This window comes from Panicum virgatum, chromosome 9N, assembly GCF_016808335.1.
Source record: "Panicum virgatum strain AP13 chromosome 9N, P.virgatum_v5, whole genome shotgun sequence".
Taxonomy (NCBI): Eukaryota; Viridiplantae; Streptophyta; class Magnoliopsida; order Poales; family Poaceae; genus Panicum; species Panicum virgatum.
Genome location: NC_053153.1, coordinates 78,877,750 through 78,895,093, shown reverse-complemented (window position 1 = coordinate 78,895,093; position 17,344 = coordinate 78,877,750). Strand labels below are relative to the sequence as shown.

Below are 17,344 nucleotides of genomic sequence, written 5' to 3'. Positions count from 1 at the left end.
TTCAGAAAAAAATGGAAAAGGCTTGTCATATGTTAGTGGCAAACATGAAGCATCTATGACTATGATCCCCCCCCCCCTCCTGTTGAATCGTCTGAGTGGTGCTTTGAATTTGTTCGTGCATCACTTGGTCTATCAAGGCAGATCAGATGGATTGGTCCATTGCAGGTTTGCAACAGAGTGTGGGATATTTTTCATTTTTGAAAGGGACAGGGTGTGGTGAGATCCTGCTTGCACTTGCTAAAACCCTCGTTCTCCTGTCCTGCTGTCCAACCGGTAAAACGAAAACCCCGGCGATGAGGCGGCTCCCGAAATCCCTCCTCCTCGCCTGCCTCTCCAGGCCGCTCCGCGCCCGACCCCCGCTCCCGCCGCCGCCTCCCCACCACGCGCGGCCCCGCTGCCTCCCCTTCTCCACGCAAACCCTAACCCGGGGCCCACCACCTCCTCCTCCCGATGCGGCGGCGGCGGCGGAGTCCAAGCCCGCGGGGCTCGCGTTTCTGGAGGCCGCGGAGCTCCACGAGTCCGAGGGCGACCACCGGAAGGCCCTCGATCTCGCGCTCGGGGCCATCGCCCCGCTGCAGGAGTCCCACGGCGGGTGGTCGCTCCCCGTCGCGCGCGCGCTCCGCCTCGCGGGCGCCGCCGCCTCCCGCATCGGCCTCGCCAGCGACGGGCTCGAGTCCCTCGGCGCCGCCGCGGAGATCGTCGACTACCTGGTCTCCGCGCGGCGCGGGGAGCCCGAGGTGGTGGCCGTGGGAGCCGCCGTGCACGAGCAGCTGGCGCGCGCGAAGATGGCCGTGGGGCGCCGGTGGGACGCGGTCGGCGACCTCCACCGCGCGCTGGAGCTGAGGAGGGGCTGCCTGGATGAAGGGAGTGCGGAGCTGGGGGACGCCTACAGGGATGTCGCCGAGGCCTACGCGGGCGTGCTAGATTTCGACAAGGCCTTGTCGTTGTGTTTGAAGGCCTTGGGGATGGCAGAGGCACGATTTGGTGAGGACTCCACAGAGGTGGCTAAGGTCCGGCGGCTTCTCGCAGTTATCTATACTGGGTTAGGTCGCCATGTGGATGCACAGGAGCAAATTGAGCTTGCTAAGATGGTGTATGAGCCATTGGGATTGAATGTCGAGCTTTCCCAGGTCGAAATTGATGGGGCCAATATCCGCATTTTGTTGGGGAGATCCGAGGAGGCGTTGAATGACCTTAAGAGGGTGATGAAGCGGGCCGACAAGGACAGCGAGGAACGTGCACTAGCATATGTTACCATGGCAAAGATCTTGAGCTCCCAGGAGAGGATCGGGGACGCAAAACGGTGCTTGGAAATTGCTCGTGGGATTATCGACACGAAGGATTCCGTGAACCCTGGGCGAATTGCTGAGGCATATGCTGAGATATCAATGTTGCACGAGTCAATGGGAGAATTTGAAACGTCTTTGAGCTTGATGAAGAAAACACTTGCAGTTCTTGAGGGTGCCAAGGATATGCAGCACGTTGAAGGCAGCATCTCTACAAGGATGGGCTGGATCCTCCTGCATACGGGAAGAGTTGCTGAAGCTATTCCTTATCTGGAGACTGCAGTTGATAAGTTGAAGAATTGCTTTGGGCCGCAGCACTTTGGGTTAGGTTTTACTTATAAGCATTTGGGGGAGGCCTATCTTCAGATGGACAAACATGAATCAGCTGTGAAGTTCCTCACACTTGCAAAGGGTATTATCCATGCTACATTTGGGCCAACACATGAGGATTCCATTGACATGAATCAGTCCCTTGCAAACGCATACGGACTGATGGGAAGGTAATTCATTTCGATCCTTATGTTTAGACTTTTTGCACTGTTGGGGTATGTTTTTGTATTGTATAGGCGTGCTATTGTAGTACTCAATTATTGCTTGCAAGTTAGTGCTGTTTTGCTATCCTAGTGTCCCTTAATCAAATTAACTGTGGCCTTGTGGGCACCTGGCCAATACAGAAATCTGCAAAGCCATACCATAATCTTATATTTACTTTTATCAATTGCAACTGCAAGGTAGCATTAGATATTAGATAACCATGTGTGTACCTTGTTTTTCTAGTTTCTGCTAATACAGAAACTGCAAAACTGTACCATACCCTTGTATAACTCAATAGAGTTCAAATGTTAAAAGTAATATGATGTTGATTAACGGATCAAACTCTGTTGCAATTCTTGCTACCTACACACATAAGAGGGTGGATTTTACATTTTAAACCAAATATGCTACAAGATGATCTGGAAACTATGTTGTCCTGGTGCTTGCTGATTCATCTGTAAATGATGCTTGTTGTTTAGACATGTTCTGATGCTACCACTGTTCTATGGAAATGAGAACTTCCCCTGTTTTAGCACTTTACTCCCTCCATCCAGTTTTCATGGGCGTATAAGCAGTGGCGGAGCCAGAAATTTGCGGCTGGGTATGCCAAACATAAAAAAAAATTCGAAGCTAATACACAGTATAGTTGACGATAAGTAGCATAACAAATTCATAATCGCACCGTTCGACTACTACTGCAGCTGCCACTGCCATTTTGCGCTGCCGCAACACGCGGTAGCTGCAGCCGAGCGTGCAACAATAGTGCAGTTGAACGGTGCGAATAACAACCGGTGGCGGCCTCCTTCGCACTGATGCTGGGGCGCTGGCACTGGGACGGCGAGGGGCTTGCGGCCTACCCCTGCCGGAGTTGTCGTTGCCGAGTTGGGGAGGTGATCAGGATGAGAGAGCCGGTCGCCGGTGTGCCGCCAGACGCCGATCCAGGGGACAGGCGAAGGGCCGCGGGCCGAAGGCGGAGGGCTCAGAGCCGAGGGCCGGAGGTGCACTGGGGCGAACACGGAGCCAGGGGGCTCAGGGCGAGCAGTGAGCAGAGACGGAGAGAATGATTCTTTTGCATTTGGGGATTCCTTGCTAGGCTTTGTTGAATTGGGTCCATAAGATGTATATGATACTCCCTCCGTTCCAAAATAAATATAGTTTTTGGCATTCGAATTTTGTCCCACAAAGAATGCAGTTTTAGCTTGTAATGAAATCCATCTAATTAAAGCAATATCAAGTATACCAAGAAAGCATTGCATAAAAGAACGTATAGAGCGAATCAAATATCCAGTAGATATTATTTTTTTAGTTTCAATGTCTATGCATTCATTAAGGATCCAGAAACCCAAATAAATAATACAGTTTTCAATCACAATTGGTAGAAATAATTATGGGTAACAAAGTCATTTTTTTGAATGAGTAATGTGTTTGAATTTTCTAAAACTACACTCTTTGTGCAATGAAGAGAGTATATACATCTATGAATACATGTTGACATTTTCCCCTAAATCTTGGGTATGCCTAGGCATACAGGGGCATACCCCTGGCGCCGCCCCTGCGTATAAGGTTGGGAAAAGTATCCAGTATTCATGGGCGTCCAACGGGACTGCACCGCTTTTTCTCAGGGGCGACGCGAGCATCGCTTCGGAAACTCTAACTAGAACTCTGAAACTTTGACTAGAACTCTGAAACACTAACTGTCAAACAAAACCAGAAGCATGAGCTTACCTTGTTCTCCGGAAAAATTAGCTCCATCATGGTCATTTGCATGTCCTGTAAAACAAGAGATAATGTGAGTTCATCTGCAGGTATACTCCTGCGATCCAACAGCATCTGTACTGACCTTGTTGTCCACCAAGTCCTCCTTCTGTAGGTGCATGATCTCCCTGGGCGTGCTGTCCTTCTTCTCCGACTAAGGCAACAAATAGAAAGGCAAGACAATGGATAATCCAAAGCCAAAACAAAACAGAATCGTTAGAATAGAGCAGTACCATCATATCCATCGTGGCATTGTCCCACACCATGTGGAAGTCAAGATCATGAGCAGGACCTTCCCAGTCGCCGATCGATGGGATCGTTGCTGTCCCAACTCGGGGGCTCTTGGTTGAGATCGAAATCTCTTGACGCCATTGTTTGGAGAGGTGTGCAAAGGAGAGTTCATCAGAGAGCTGTACACGGAAGAGATGAATGAATGCAGGGAGAGTATATGTAGAGCCGTGGAGGATCCCTGTGCGCGGCAGTAATGAAAATTTGGCCAGGAATCCTGAAAAATTGAATTTCGCTCAAACTTTTAGCGGCGTTCGGATGGGCGTGGGGAAATTTGATGGCACGATTTCTGTTTTCGTTTTGTTTCCACGGGTGGCGAAAAGCAATGTGCGTGAGACGGAAGAAGAGTAGACGTCGCAAGGAAGGCGAGACGCAAGGCGCGAGCGCATCGACGGCGAGATGCGATGCGAGAAGGATGTACAGTTGGGATCGGGCGTGCGTTCGCAGCGACTGCGAAGTTGGATCGTTCGTGCGTGCGGTGGGTTAACCGAAAGCCGGCACTATGCCTCGTCTAAAGGATCGATAGTCTGGTTTAAGGGGAAATTAACTCTTCCTTGGTCTTGGTGAAACTTGCTTATGCACCCATGAAAACTGGATGGATGGAGTATATAGTAGAGCCTGGATGCTGCAACTATCCTTGCATTTGTTTGTATATTTTCTATATATATGCTTGCTTTTTTAGTTGTATATACATATTAGCATCTGAACTTTCTTGGGCAGTAGCTTTACACTCAATAACGTCAATCCATATTTACAATTGAATGGAGCATGCGTTAGTTGGGCATGTTTAGCATGGTTCCTTGTGGAGTGGCTGTTTTGGTTTACCACGGATACCCTTTTGGCTGTTTTTACATTTAATGCTACTTTGGATGCAGCTACAAACTTGCTATGGACTTTCAAGAACAAGTCATAGATGCTTACAAAAGCTGTGGCACTGGTTCCTCAGACGATCTCAGAGAAGCTTGTAGGCTTCGAGAGCAGCTTAGGATGAAGGCAAAAGGGTTGCGCCATGCAGTATTTCCAGCAAATTCATTACCTGTGCTACCTAAACATAATGACTAGCGCTTCTCCATCGATGTCACTAGATTATTTGATGGTAAATTGTTATCATGCGAGTGTTACCTCAAGCCTTCTATTTAGTGTCATTTTCGTTGTTATATATATTTTGTTACTCTATAACGTAATTGGTGAATTGAACATGCCAGAAATCGAAAACTAGTCAATGATTATGCTGTCTGTACCTGATCATAGTATAATGAATCGAATTATTGACAGTTCTCATGAAGTGTGCGCAGCGTAGAACTGTAGTCTGTAGGTGGCAACATGTATGGAGCTAGGCTTATATTCTGCAATTATCATCTTCGGACTTCTTTTTTTATAGAAACAGGAGAGGCAGGCCCTTACTGGATATTACTAGGAAATATAGATTTGTACCTACGGTTTTGATGTTTGCCATTGCTTTTGTAATACCTAGAATCATTTTATCACTGTTTAAAACTTCGTTCCATTTGTACCACTGCCCTACCAATTTTAGTGTTAAAGCTTGTTTGATTCATACCACTGGCAATTGTACGGCAGTGGCATAAATGGAACAAGGGTGGCATGAGTCTAAATATTATAAAACCAATGGTAAATGTGGATTTTATGTTTGACACAGTGGCACAACTCTAATTCCATCGTTATATTATAATGAAATCATCTTAGTTTATAGCTAGCATCTACGAAGTGTATATTATTGCCATTAAAGTTACTCCACTCATGTTTCGATAATACCTCCTTATCTCATGACTTTTAGCTATGTATTTGGCTTGCGATTGATTTTATTCTCTTAAGCTACTTTACCTAGCTTTTTTTAGTTGACTACCTTTTAATACTTAGCCAAGTAACATAAGGACTGTTCATGGAGGCAGCAGAGCAGAGAGAGCGGTTAATTTCCCATCAGCGTGGTCGGATGTTTTTACTAGGCCTTTTATATTTTCTATGTGAGTTTCTGATATTTTGCTATACTCAACCAAACAGTACCTCCCAGGGCCAGGCATTTGTTGCTTGCCAAGATTCTTACTCAACCATCAACTGGGCCTAATCATTTTTCAGGAAACAAAATTGCCTAAATGTTGGAATCTGATATAAATGTTAGTCAACCTGGCAGTTCATTGCCCATTGACTTGCATGTTTGATACATTTGGTTCTTTCTGTCAGTTTAGTCCCCTTTGGAGAATGAGGACTCATAACACAGCACAGGCACAAGCTTGATGATGCTCATGGTGAAAAATTCTCTAAAGGCATCTTTGAGCTTCTATATGACATATGGATAATTGCATTATTATCTTCCAAGTTCCAGACTACGCGTGCACCACCAAATCCCCAGGTCCCGAGTTTTTCTCTTCTTTTGAATATAGATGACTTCTACTTGGGTTAAATGCCAAGCCTGTCCTGTAAAAGGTCCCCGCACGAACTGTTCTATGGCCAAATAGTTCAGTCAGTAAATGCATTTTTGTCCTTCCTGGGTTTCGGTCTTATTATGGGTGTGTTTAGTTTATTTTGCAAAATTGTGTAAAGATGTAAAGAGGGCATTTGAAGTACTAAATGAAGTCTATTTGTAAAAATTTTTGCATAGATGGGTTGTAAATCGCGAGACGAATCTAATGATGCTAATTAATCCATGTTAATCAATAATTAGTGGATGGATACTGTAGCATCACTGTTGCAAATCATGGATTAAGTAGGCTCATTAGAATCGTCTCGTGATTTACAGCCCATCCATGCAAAAAGTTTTGTAAATAGACTTCATTTAGTACTTCAAATTAGTAAGATTCTGTTTCACTTTAATGCGTTTACGGCTTTTTTGCAAAAACCTGTAAAGATCTAAACAGGGCCTATATGCTTTGTCTAACATTACGAGATTGTTTTATTGTGCGTGTGCTTTCTGCAAATCTGCAGGAAGACATTGAATATATACTGAAGCTTGATGAAGTCTTAGCGTTTGAATTGAAATGATTAAGCTCGTGATTCCATCTTATGGAATCTGGTGCCCCCTGAACCATTAATCCACTAAGCATTCTACAGCTATTACTTTACAAATGCAGTTCTATTGACAGCCTGACGATGTGGTTTGGTTGATTCTGTCAGGTTTGTTTTTCTTTTCCTAATTATGTTTTCACTTAGACACTACTTTGAGTAATATGCCACACTTTTTTATATTTTCCTATTATCATTCTAAAAGATACTGAACCTTACAAATGGGAGTATGAGGCCCATACCGTGCTGCACGAATTTTAACAATTGAAAAATCTGTATTCTGAGAAGATCCTTCACGGCGCGGCCGTTGAATACAGTAAGCTCAAGTTTATATGTATTTTGGAATCAAGCTGCGACTGCTGTTTGATGATGTTCAACTTCAGTTTATTCGTTTGATGGCAACTGGATGTATATGTTTGGCAAGTTGGAAGCATCAATTCAGTAACTTCGTTGAAGTGGGACCGAGGACAATTTTTCATGCATTCTGCAGTGCAGCTAATTGTACGAGTGCCAGTGACCCATTTATTTATTATGTTCGTCAGCAATTCAGTTTTTTAATCGAACACGTCATCTGTTCCGTTGTCTCGGTGGCAACACCCAATGCTGCATTACAATTGATAAGAGCACATAAACCTCACAATAGCAGGACTGACAAAAGGACAATTGATCTTGAACATGTGCATTGATTATGAGGTTCTGTTTGTTTCCATCAGTTTTTTTAGTCTTTGTCACATCAAAAAAAATCTTACCATTTAGGAATATCAAATAAAATTTATTTATAAAACCTTTTTGACAGATGGGTGCTAATTTGCGAGACGAATCTAATGCGCCTAATTAAGCCATGATTTGCTACAGTGATGTTACAGTAATCATCCGCTAATTATGGATTAATATCCCTTATTAGATTCGTCTCGCAATTTAGCCTCAAGGTTCTGCAGTTAGTTTTGTAATCAGATTTTATTTAATATTAATAAATATCAAGATTCTTTTGAATGTGACATAGTCTAAAGTTTAGCCCCTGAAACCAAACAACTCTAATTTGCAGGTTGCAAACTATGTTAACACTGGTATTATATTGACAAGCGGGATTCAAGGGTCGTAGATGCTGGCAGACAAAAGGCATTCAGAAGAGTATGTTATCGGTTGGAATCCCAATGGCACATTTCTGTTCATGAGCTCAGCAGTCTGCAAGCCGTGGTCCTGCATGGGTATCCTGAGCTCCTCCATATGCATCAGAGATGGCTGCGCTGATAGTTATGACGCCTGCTGCGGCAGCTCTGGTTGACCGCTCAGTAACATCAGACATCCCCAGAGATCACTGCATCAGTCATGTTCTCTATCTTCGGGTACTCCTACGATGGTGCAAGCTACTCAGCTCTTTCACTGCATCCATCATCTTGTTGCCTCAACAGTTGCATGCGCTCAGAGACGGCAGAACTACGCATTTTCTGGCCTGTCTTCATACATCAATTGGCATTGATTGCCAGTTTGGATATGATTGCCATGTACTCCTACATTTGGCGATGGATGGTGAGGGCTCGATGTAATTCCAGCTAATCATGTGTGTTGCCTCGCTTGTGCGAGTAGGGGGGCATGCCACATGTGGATATCTAACCAGTGGAGGAAATTGGGTACAAAGCAACGCGGAAGCCAAACGTTGCAGCCCTTGTTTTTGTGCAAGTTCAGTGGTTGCAAAACTTTTAGTTCATTGATATCTTTGCTGCGCTACTGGAGTACTAATAACGAGTGGCAGTGGCTCTCTTGGATGTACAAATGTCACCAGTCTGTTTCTGCTACTTTGGACGAAGTCTCGTGAGGTATTCTCCTACTTTTATGGCCGTGGGGTAAGTGATCTGTTTGATTGTTTCTGACACCCCTGCTGACTGCTATAGTGCTAGTTGTTCTCTTTCCATGGTCACATACAGTTGCTGTTGTCAGGCGACTCAGGCCCTTAAGTGGAGTATGAGGTCGTTATGTATTTGTCCCATGTCGTCCATATGCTGGCGTTTGGAAATCAAGCAGCACACTGGTCCCCTTTGCCTCAGTTGTCAGCCCAATCCGTAATCTTTTAATGCTGTTCAAAACCCCGAATTTCAGCCTTGGCATCTTCATATTTTGGTAGTGAAACTAAATGTTGTATGGATATGGAGGGTGATTGCAAGCAAATGACAACCAGACCTTTGTTATGCTGGCTGTGTGATATTTTCAATCCCTTATGCCGCTTAATATTGCAAGTGCCTACGCATGGTTCTCGCTTTTTACAGCGGCAATAGCCCAACGTGGTTGTAAAATGTACACTAGTTTCGACTGGAACAATGATTCAATATGACATCTTAATTGGGTAGAACATTCCAAAACCTGTTACAACATCTGTGTTGAACTGTAACGACAATATCTTTTGGCAAACCTTAAGATACCTGGTGAAATCCTTTGCTTACCATGTTATTGTGAACAGCACGTGGTGTACAATCCAGGTGCTTGTCTGCTAGCAAATGTCACTGGTGAAACTGAGTGGTAGCCACCAATTAGTACCAGTAGCGTGGTTGTCCTTGCTTTCCACCATTTGAGTGAGGGTGCTAGATAACAGCTACCAGCAGTGGCCAGCACTGAAGCGGCCCTCCTCTCTAGTGGTCAATATCGTTTCTTTTTGCAGGCAGATTCTACAGTTGAAAGTTGAGGAGCAAACCATACCCGATGCTCATGCACATCCGTTGGCTAATCTTCTCCCATGAGACGTAGCTTGCGAGGTTTCATGATAGCAAACGACAATCTACTGCTGAGGGACTCTGGTAAGCTGATACATAAGCTACAGGGAGGACAGCTATGAAGATGTCCCCGGTGGCAACCTCCGAGATCCTCTCGTCGTTGCCGACTTGTCAGAAAATCTACTGGTCCTGGGAGCGGCGCAGCGGACAAAACTGTATCAGCGCATGCCATTGCTCTGCATGTGACGGTCGGTCTCACCGCGTCATGCTTGGCATGTAAGCTTATCCGAGCCTGGCTTTCTTGAGCGTGCTGCAGTGCTGCTTATTAGTATTCAGATAAACTGGGATTTGAAATCCTGAATCCAGATCAGATAATGTGCTAGAAACATTTACAGTACATGCAGTATGTAGTAATGATTTGGACGCAAGAGATGCTTAGTAGTTTCCTCGCGGGGAAAAAAAAGAAATGTCATTGGTAGGTGGTTAAATTCGCCTACAAAGATGTTCACAAAAGAGGTGCTGTCCGGTTGTTACTCCAAAAGTGCCTTGTTCCCATACCAAGGAATGACGCTTCAGACTTCTCTCTGTCCCAGAGCAGCAGTAACTTGAGAGAAAGGCTTTATGGCTAGGTTTGTAGCTGCAGCAGCAACCGCGTTGCCGCCCGACACCAACCTGCCAAACCCTTGGATTAGGTAGCGGTCCTGATCGACGCCGCACAGCAGCGCCGGAGCCCCCAGACGCGCAGAGGAAAACCCTGCCGTTTCGCACAATCATTCCGGGTTGGGGTTGGTTAGCTCTTGTTCTAGTTGCCCCCGGCCCCCTGGTCCCCCGGGAACATCGCTGGTGATCGATCGATGCCGCACCCGAAAGCACGCACCAACGTTGACATCCCACCCTCCATTAGCCCCCCCGGGGGATCTAAATGATTGGTTGGCCGTGCGCGCGCCGGACCAGCTAACCAAATCTACCCACGCCGCGCGCCGTGCCCCTGTTCAGCTTGTAAACACTTTCTGCTCGATCAACCATCCATGACACGATCCATCCATCCATCAGCTAAGAGGCGTGGAGGTAAGACGAGCGTGCGCATGCGTCGCATGAGGAGTTTGTCGAATGCCGCCGCCGTCGAACTCACCGGGGGCCGGCAGGTAGGCCGGGCCGGGACCAGGCGGCCGAGCTGCCATGCCGTGGCGCGACGCGGACACGAAGCGTCGCAAGACACGGGAGGCGCCCGCGCGCGGCCGGGCCGGGGCGGCTTCGCTTCAAGGCACGTCCACTTCGGCGTACCCGCGAAGCGAGGCGCGCACATGGCCGGTGCCCGCGCGCGCCGCGCGACGACGACGCCATCCAGCGCGCGCTGAGGGATGGATGGATGGATGGCTTGGCTACCCCCGTCCGTTCCGTCGTAGCTAGACAAGGAGGCCCCGGCCGCGGCCCGTCTAGCCGTGGCCGTACGGTCCAGATGGAAAGCTGCCGCGGCCGCACGCGCCGCGACACTTGCATGCTCGTCGCGCTGGCCTACGGCTCCGGGGCGAGCCAGCCCTCGCTCGCTCGTGTCCTAGGCTAGGCCCCCGGGCCCGGGCCCCCAGCCAGGCCAGCGCCTTGCGAGCTCCCTTGCTTTTCACCCCGAAATGTCCAATCCGCTTAACTGCTTGGCCTTGCACTGGTCACTGATGGGGAAAACAAATCGCTCCCTGGCCGTCCTGGAATGAGGCGCTGCCGGCCGGCCGGGCTCACGGTCGACGGCGTCCGACGGGGACGGGCGATGCTGAAGGGCACGGCCGCACGGGCTCGATTCGATCACCTGCAGCCAACCAAAACTTTGAGCTTGGCCGATCACAGAAAGAGACCTGCAACAATCTGTCCCCGGGAACCAGAGAACACGCAAGAAAGAGACTCGCGCAACCATGGGAAGCTGCAGGATGTTGCATGTCGTGCCGGGCACAAAAAGGCCACGCGTGAAACATTTTTAATTTGCAGTTACTGCTAGCTCCTAAATTAGAAGAAGAAAAAAGAAAGAATTTATCCCAACCATCATCTACTGACAGCCAGGCTATTCTGCGCAGCAATGGCGTGGCATCCATGGATCGTCATGAATGCACGGATGGATCGCACACTTGCCTCTGCGTGGCGAGGAACTCCTGGACGGACACGTAGAGGTGCTTGTCGCAGCAGGAGTCAAGGGACAGGGACCGCCGCAAGGGCAGCGCCGCGAACTCCTCGCCCGCCTTCCTCGTGCCGATGGCCTCGTCGCCGACGCTCTCCGACTTGCGCAGCTGCGGCTTCTGGAGCCGCGGCCTTCTGCCGCCGGCCGGAGTGTCCGCGCCGCCGCCGCGGTTGCTGAACCATCTCTCGTGCTCCCCTCTCACCTCGATCACAATGCTGTCGCTGGCGAGCTCGGTGTCGCGGCGGCTGGTGGGGACCGTCGCTGCCGCCGCCGCCGCCGGGGCGCAGCGCGCTGGAAACCGCGCGGCCGGCAGCGTGACGTCGCTCCGGCAGAAGGGGCATCGGGCGCTGCCCTGCAGCCACGTGTCGATGCAGTCGATGTGGAAGGCGTGGGAGCAGTTGGGCAGCAGCCGGACGCGCTCCCGCTCCACGAACTCGCTCAGGCACACGGCGCACTCCGACACGGATATCCTCGGCGCCACGCTGCAGCCACCAGCGTCGCCGCCGCCGCATGCCGCCGCCGTGAACTTGACGACCGGGAGCATGCGGATGAGCGGCAGGCCGAGGCCCCGCCTGTCGTCGCTCGCCGCGGGGCCGGTGGAGGACGCCTCCCGTCCGCCCCGCGCGCGGCGGTGCCACGGCGGGTGGCGCGACCAGAGCGCGCGCAGCAGCTGGCACTTGGTCACGAACGCGTAGTAGCTCGCGAGGAGCGCGAACGCCGCCATGATGCCCACGACGGTGATGATCACCATGGTGACGCTCGCGCTCGACGACGACGACGATGACGGCGTCGGCGGCGAGGGCGAGGACGACGGGCCGGAGACGAACGGCGCCGGTGGCGGATCCATTTGCTAGCCCCGCCCCCGGCCAAGATATCAAGGCTCGCCAGGAACAGTTGAGAGGGCAGGGAAGCGTACGGGGAGCGGCAGGGCGAAAGCAAAGCTTCTGAGAGAGACGTGGAGCGGCGACGCAGCAGCGCCGGCCACGAACGGACGGCCGCTATTATACCAAGCGATCGGAGCTTGTGCTGTGTGAACAGCGCGGCTGATGCCGAGAGCTGCTGCTTCTGGGGCAGAGAGTTTCACACGGTGGAAAAGGGGGACGCCATGGGCAGCGACCTTAGCTTCCAGGCTCTGCTTTTTCTGGCTTTTTTTTTTCTTTTAGACTCTAACATGCACGGCTTAACCGGTCGGCGGTGGTTATGTCTTGTTAAGAGACATGTCAGGTGTGACCGTGTGGGGTTTTGACTTTTGAGTGCTCGTCAAGGGATTGATCCAGATCCTGACCGTTGATTCGCGATCGAACGACACCAACCACATATCATGTCATTTTCAGAAGAGTACTAAATTTAACAAATCTCAATAAATTAATATTTTTTTATAAATTTGTGTTTGTGACAAGAATTTTCTTTGCAGACCCAAGGTGTGATGGGACCCCGAACGGCAATCGAATTGAGAACGAGCAGGTGACCGATAAAGACACCACTAGGCGAGGCATTGACGCTTGTGTGCAGGGGCAGTTAGTTGGATGCCGTCGAGAAGCCGTGTGCCTCCTTCGCGGAGCACACGACCGCGAGAGCACCGGCACACACACGGACACACCCTCGTACACGCCGCGCGCGAGTAACTTTAACTCCCCGGCCTGTAGGAAAGGGCAAAAGGCGAAGGTTCGGTGGCGCCGTCCTGCTCGACTGCTCCTACCCTTGACGACGTACAGGTACACACAGGGGTTCGGCGCCCGTGCAGTTTTCCTCCCGGGACCCGGCCTTCTTCCCGTGCACCGTCTCCTGACCCCCGGTACACGGGAGACGCCGTGTCAATTGTTCAGGTTCAGAAGAAGCCAAATACACGTGTACTGTACGTGTACGAGCGTGGCGACGTTCCTGGTCACCCGGTCGGACATGAGCAGTGGATTACTTGGTACCGGCCCATGCCGCCGAGGAGACGGCACGGGGAGGGAGGCCAGAGCCAGAATCATTGCCGCCGTGGCGGGGTATAGCGGCGGCAAAACTAGCAAGGCTCCTACGTTCTAGAGGCCCCCATGTTTGGGTCGGGCTCGGGGCACCGTGTCTCTTTACCCTGGTGGTGGATCGCGGCGGCCTCTTCTGGCTTTGGTCGTCTCTGGGGGGCGGTTAAAAATTGGGGCGGGCCACCCGTCCATGCGGTTGTGTCCGGCGCCGGCCGTGGATCGCCGGGACAGCCCAACAGTGCGCGACAGGGCCGCCGGGGTCCGGCCGGGGAGCCGGCCGCTTTCACCGGCGATTTGACGTGCAGCTGGTGACCAGTCAGTCAGTCGGTGGTAGAGCCGGGAGCATGTAACGGCAGCAGCAGCGGCCAGCGGGGTGTCGCGGATGAACGCGACGGTGATTAGTCGGAAGGCGCCGGACGGGACGGGACGGCCACTGAAATGGCTGCAATGTGCGCTTGGGCTGCGGAGACGCATTTGTTGCTTTAGTGGGCGGGCCAAACGATACAACAGCAGAGAGTTCGAGTTTGTGGGCTAGAGGCCGAGCCCAGCAGAACTGGGCTGGGCTGAGCGGATATATGCCTTTTTTTTATATTAAAAAAACAAAATTTCAAAAATATATATCGAATAGGGAAATTTTCAAAAATAGAAGCCTGTCGCCCCCCTAATGGGCGACAGGGTGCCTGGACGACAGGACCTAAATGTAAAAAAAATTATATTTAGGTCCTGGCGCCCAGGGCGCATTAAACAATGAATTTGTAAAATCCATATAAAATCGTAGAAAAATACAAACTCAACTGTTCTGGATTCTATGAAATAATATCTACAACTTTTGTTACATAAAGTTTTTCATTTGATCGATGTATCTTCAATGTATCTTCAACAGGCACCCTTTTAATGAAAAAAACGCCGGATATATACGCCTCTAAATTCTCCTCCCTTCGTCCGCGCAGCAGTGTGACATCGCCCCCACCGTCCGGCAGTTACGTATCGGCACGCCTACCCTACCCGCAGGCAGCACGCCTGCCGCGTCGGCAAACTCGGTGCACCGCGCCGGCGTCTCCTTCGTTGAAATGGCAAGACCGCGACGCCGCCGCAAGTCAAATGGTTCGCGGCGGCAGGAGCAAATCACGGGTGGTCGGCCGGACAGAGCCGCGTTCCTTTGCCGGCGGAGCTACGAGTCTGCAAACCGCAGGTCCGCGCCGAATGCTGCTGCTTACCACGACAGGGCTAGTTAGTTTGTACTAGTTTCATCCGAAAAATTTGGGAGAAATCCGGGTAAACAACGCGAACGTAGCAAGCCTGAAAATTGAATTTCGTTGTGTTCGCTTGGCTTGTCAGCCAGCAGTACTGTTCTCTCGTACTAAATTAGCACCAGCCACCAGCTACCAGCCAGTCAGCAGTACTATTCTCTCGTAAGTCATAATAAATCAGCACCAGCCATCAGCCACAGCCAAATGAACACAGTGTTTGTCTCATCAGAGTCAGAGGCGGAAGAATTTGAACCCCTACAATCCTAAAGTTTGGCGACTCCAAATTATTTCATCTTAGAGTCAACTTTGCTGTTCCTTTCAGTTTGAACATGGGAATTTACAGCGCCATGGCACCACGCACCTCCAGCAAGTCAACGATCCAGAACGCACTGCCTCCGTCCGATTTGTCCGTTGCAGAACTAGAAGGAGGCAGATTCCGTCAACCATGTGAGCGTATGATTCGCCGCCGCGGAGCAAGGCCTCCCGCCAGGTTGCAAGTCAACCCGTGACTCTCGCTGCTGATCAAATGGAGATCCACATGGAACCACGCAACTAGGCGCCCGGGATTGATCGTGATCGGGCCGTTTCTGCCCTTGTCTGCGTCTGCAGCCTGCGTTTGTTTACGCTGCGCGTCTGTGCAGACGGGGGGCGTCAGCGTATGCACCGTGGTGTCATGCCATCCATGGTCAACCCGGCAACTCGTCGGCTTCGCCTTCGCGTGTGGACGAAGGCTCCCGTCCGGACAGGGTCACAGAAACAATAATTCCATCTCCTCTCAGATAAGGAGAAGCAAAATATAATCTTTCACCTCATCCTCATGGCTCCTAGCCTCCTATAATATACTGTTGGCTGTTCAAGCTAGCTAAAAGGTGTTTTGTTTATCTCGCCAACAATTTTGTGCTGACAGATGATGGCGTGCGGTGGTTACAACATCTTTGCAATCAAATGATGGCTTTCTTTTGCTTCCATGGTGTTATTACTAGTTAAGTGCCTTTGATGAACAAAAGTGGTGATGTGTCGGTTGCATAACCTACCTCGCGACGTTGACCCTGGGGCCTTGCAGCCAACGAGGCGAGCGTGTGGAGGATCCCTGCCCGGCCCCGCTTGATCTTATCATCGTCACCGTCCACGCGTACCTCTAAAGCCACGCGAGAGATGTTTGCGTCAAGGACGACAAATTAAGTGGCTACAGAATAGGAGGCCATGATCGTGCTTAGGTCAGCATGACATCACAGTTTTTTTTTGTGCGCAAAAGGAAAAAAAATCCTTTTGCAATGTACGACAAAATAAGGTGGTGTGGTACTAGCGCATGAAAATCAGGTTGCCTTTCGGTCGACCTGCATTAGCCGTTCAGAGTTTCAGATCGTCAATGAACAACACTTGTCTCTTTCCACATCAATGTTGATAAACTCTTCCGTCCACGCCCGAACATCTAAAACGGCAAGAACATTGCCAAATCCATACCTAAGGCCGAAATCTAAAGCCGCCGCCTCCCGCCGCCACCCCAGCCGCCGGCGACCTCGCCGGCGGCCGCTCCGCCCACCTCCCACCCTCCCTGGCCGCCCCCTCCCCCAAACCCTAGCTCGTGGCCGCGGCCGCAGCGCGAGGTTGAAAACACCCGTGCTAGCGGCGCACGCGTGCCCAATAAGAATTTCGTAAGGATGGGGGTGTAGGGTGCTCAAACCCCTCCTAGGCTCCTACAACCCACTAGCACCATTGGAAGCAAAGAGGAAAATAAGAGAAAAAAGGGGGAAATGGGGAAAAGATGAAGAAGGGGTGGAGCCGTGGAGGTGAAGGAGAAGAAAGAAGCAAAATCACGCTCCACTTTGTCTAGCATCTTCATCCACTACGAGTACAGTGATGCCCACCACATCAGCCTCTCTAAACATGTGTATCCTTAACAACTCCTACTCCCAAACTACGTTAGGAGTCATGCACAGTCTGCTTATAACCTCTTATAATACTTACTCTTTAGGCATTCAGATCAGCAATGAATGACATTTTTCTCTTTCCACATCAATGTTGAAAAGCTCTCCGGCTCCGATGCCCATGCCCGACCATCTAAAACGGCGTGAACATTACAAAATCTGTACCCAGAGATAGGGTGTAAGGGGGGCTCAAGCCTCTCCTAGGTTCCTACGTACAACCCCGGTAGCTCCATTTGAAGCAAAGAGTAAAATGAGAAACAAGATAGGAAAAAGATAAGGAAAAGATGAAGAAGTTGTGGAGGTGAAGGAGAAGGAAGAAGCAAAACCTCCCTCCACTCAACTTGGTCCATCGATCATTCATCACTCAAGTTTAATTTCCGATATATCCCGGTTTAATGGATTTGAGAAAAAAAGCATGGGATAATGTCAACGATCACGAACGAAATGAT

The 17,344-nt window shown here is 50.1% G+C and overlaps 2 protein-coding genes across 2 annotated transcripts; one reads left to right on the top strand and one right to left on the bottom strand.

Annotated features, from left to right (window-relative positions):
- Positions 1-229: 229 nt before the first annotated feature.
- LOC120690181 (protein KINESIN LIGHT CHAIN-RELATED 1-like) lies at positions 230-5,144 on the top strand. The gene is made up of 2 exons (XM_039972754.1): positions 230-1,786; positions 4,739-5,144. Exons 1-2 carry the CDS (start codon positions 294-296, stop codon positions 4,923-4,925), a joined length of 1,680 nt encoding a protein of 559 aa, XP_039828688.1. The 5' UTR covers positions 230-293; the 3' UTR covers positions 4,926-5,144.
- A 3,897-nt stretch (positions 5,145-9,041) lies between these two features.
- On the bottom strand, positions 9,042-12,900 carry LOC120690182 (RING-H2 finger protein ATL1-like). The gene has a single exon (XM_039972755.1). It carries the CDS (start codon positions 12,595-12,597, stop codon positions 11,674-11,676), a length of 924 nt encoding a protein of 307 aa, XP_039828689.1. The 5' UTR covers positions 12,598-12,900; the 3' UTR covers positions 9,042-11,673.
- Positions 12,901-17,344: the final 4,444 nt, after the last annotated feature.

Bases quoted from the DNA above. Each gene is read 5' to 3' on its own strand.
- LOC120690181 (XM_039972754.1), top strand. From the start codon at position 294: ATGAGGCGGCTCCCGAAATCCCTCCTCCTCGCCTGCCTCTCCAGGCCG. The intron at 1,787-4,738 runs GTAATTCATTTC...CTTTGGATGCAG, and splicing joins GCATACGGACTGATGGGAAG to CTACAAACTTGCTATGGACT.
- LOC120690182 (XM_039972755.1), bottom strand. From the start codon at position 12,597: ATGGATCCGCCACCGGCGCCGTTCGTCTCCGGCCCGTCGTCCTCGCCC.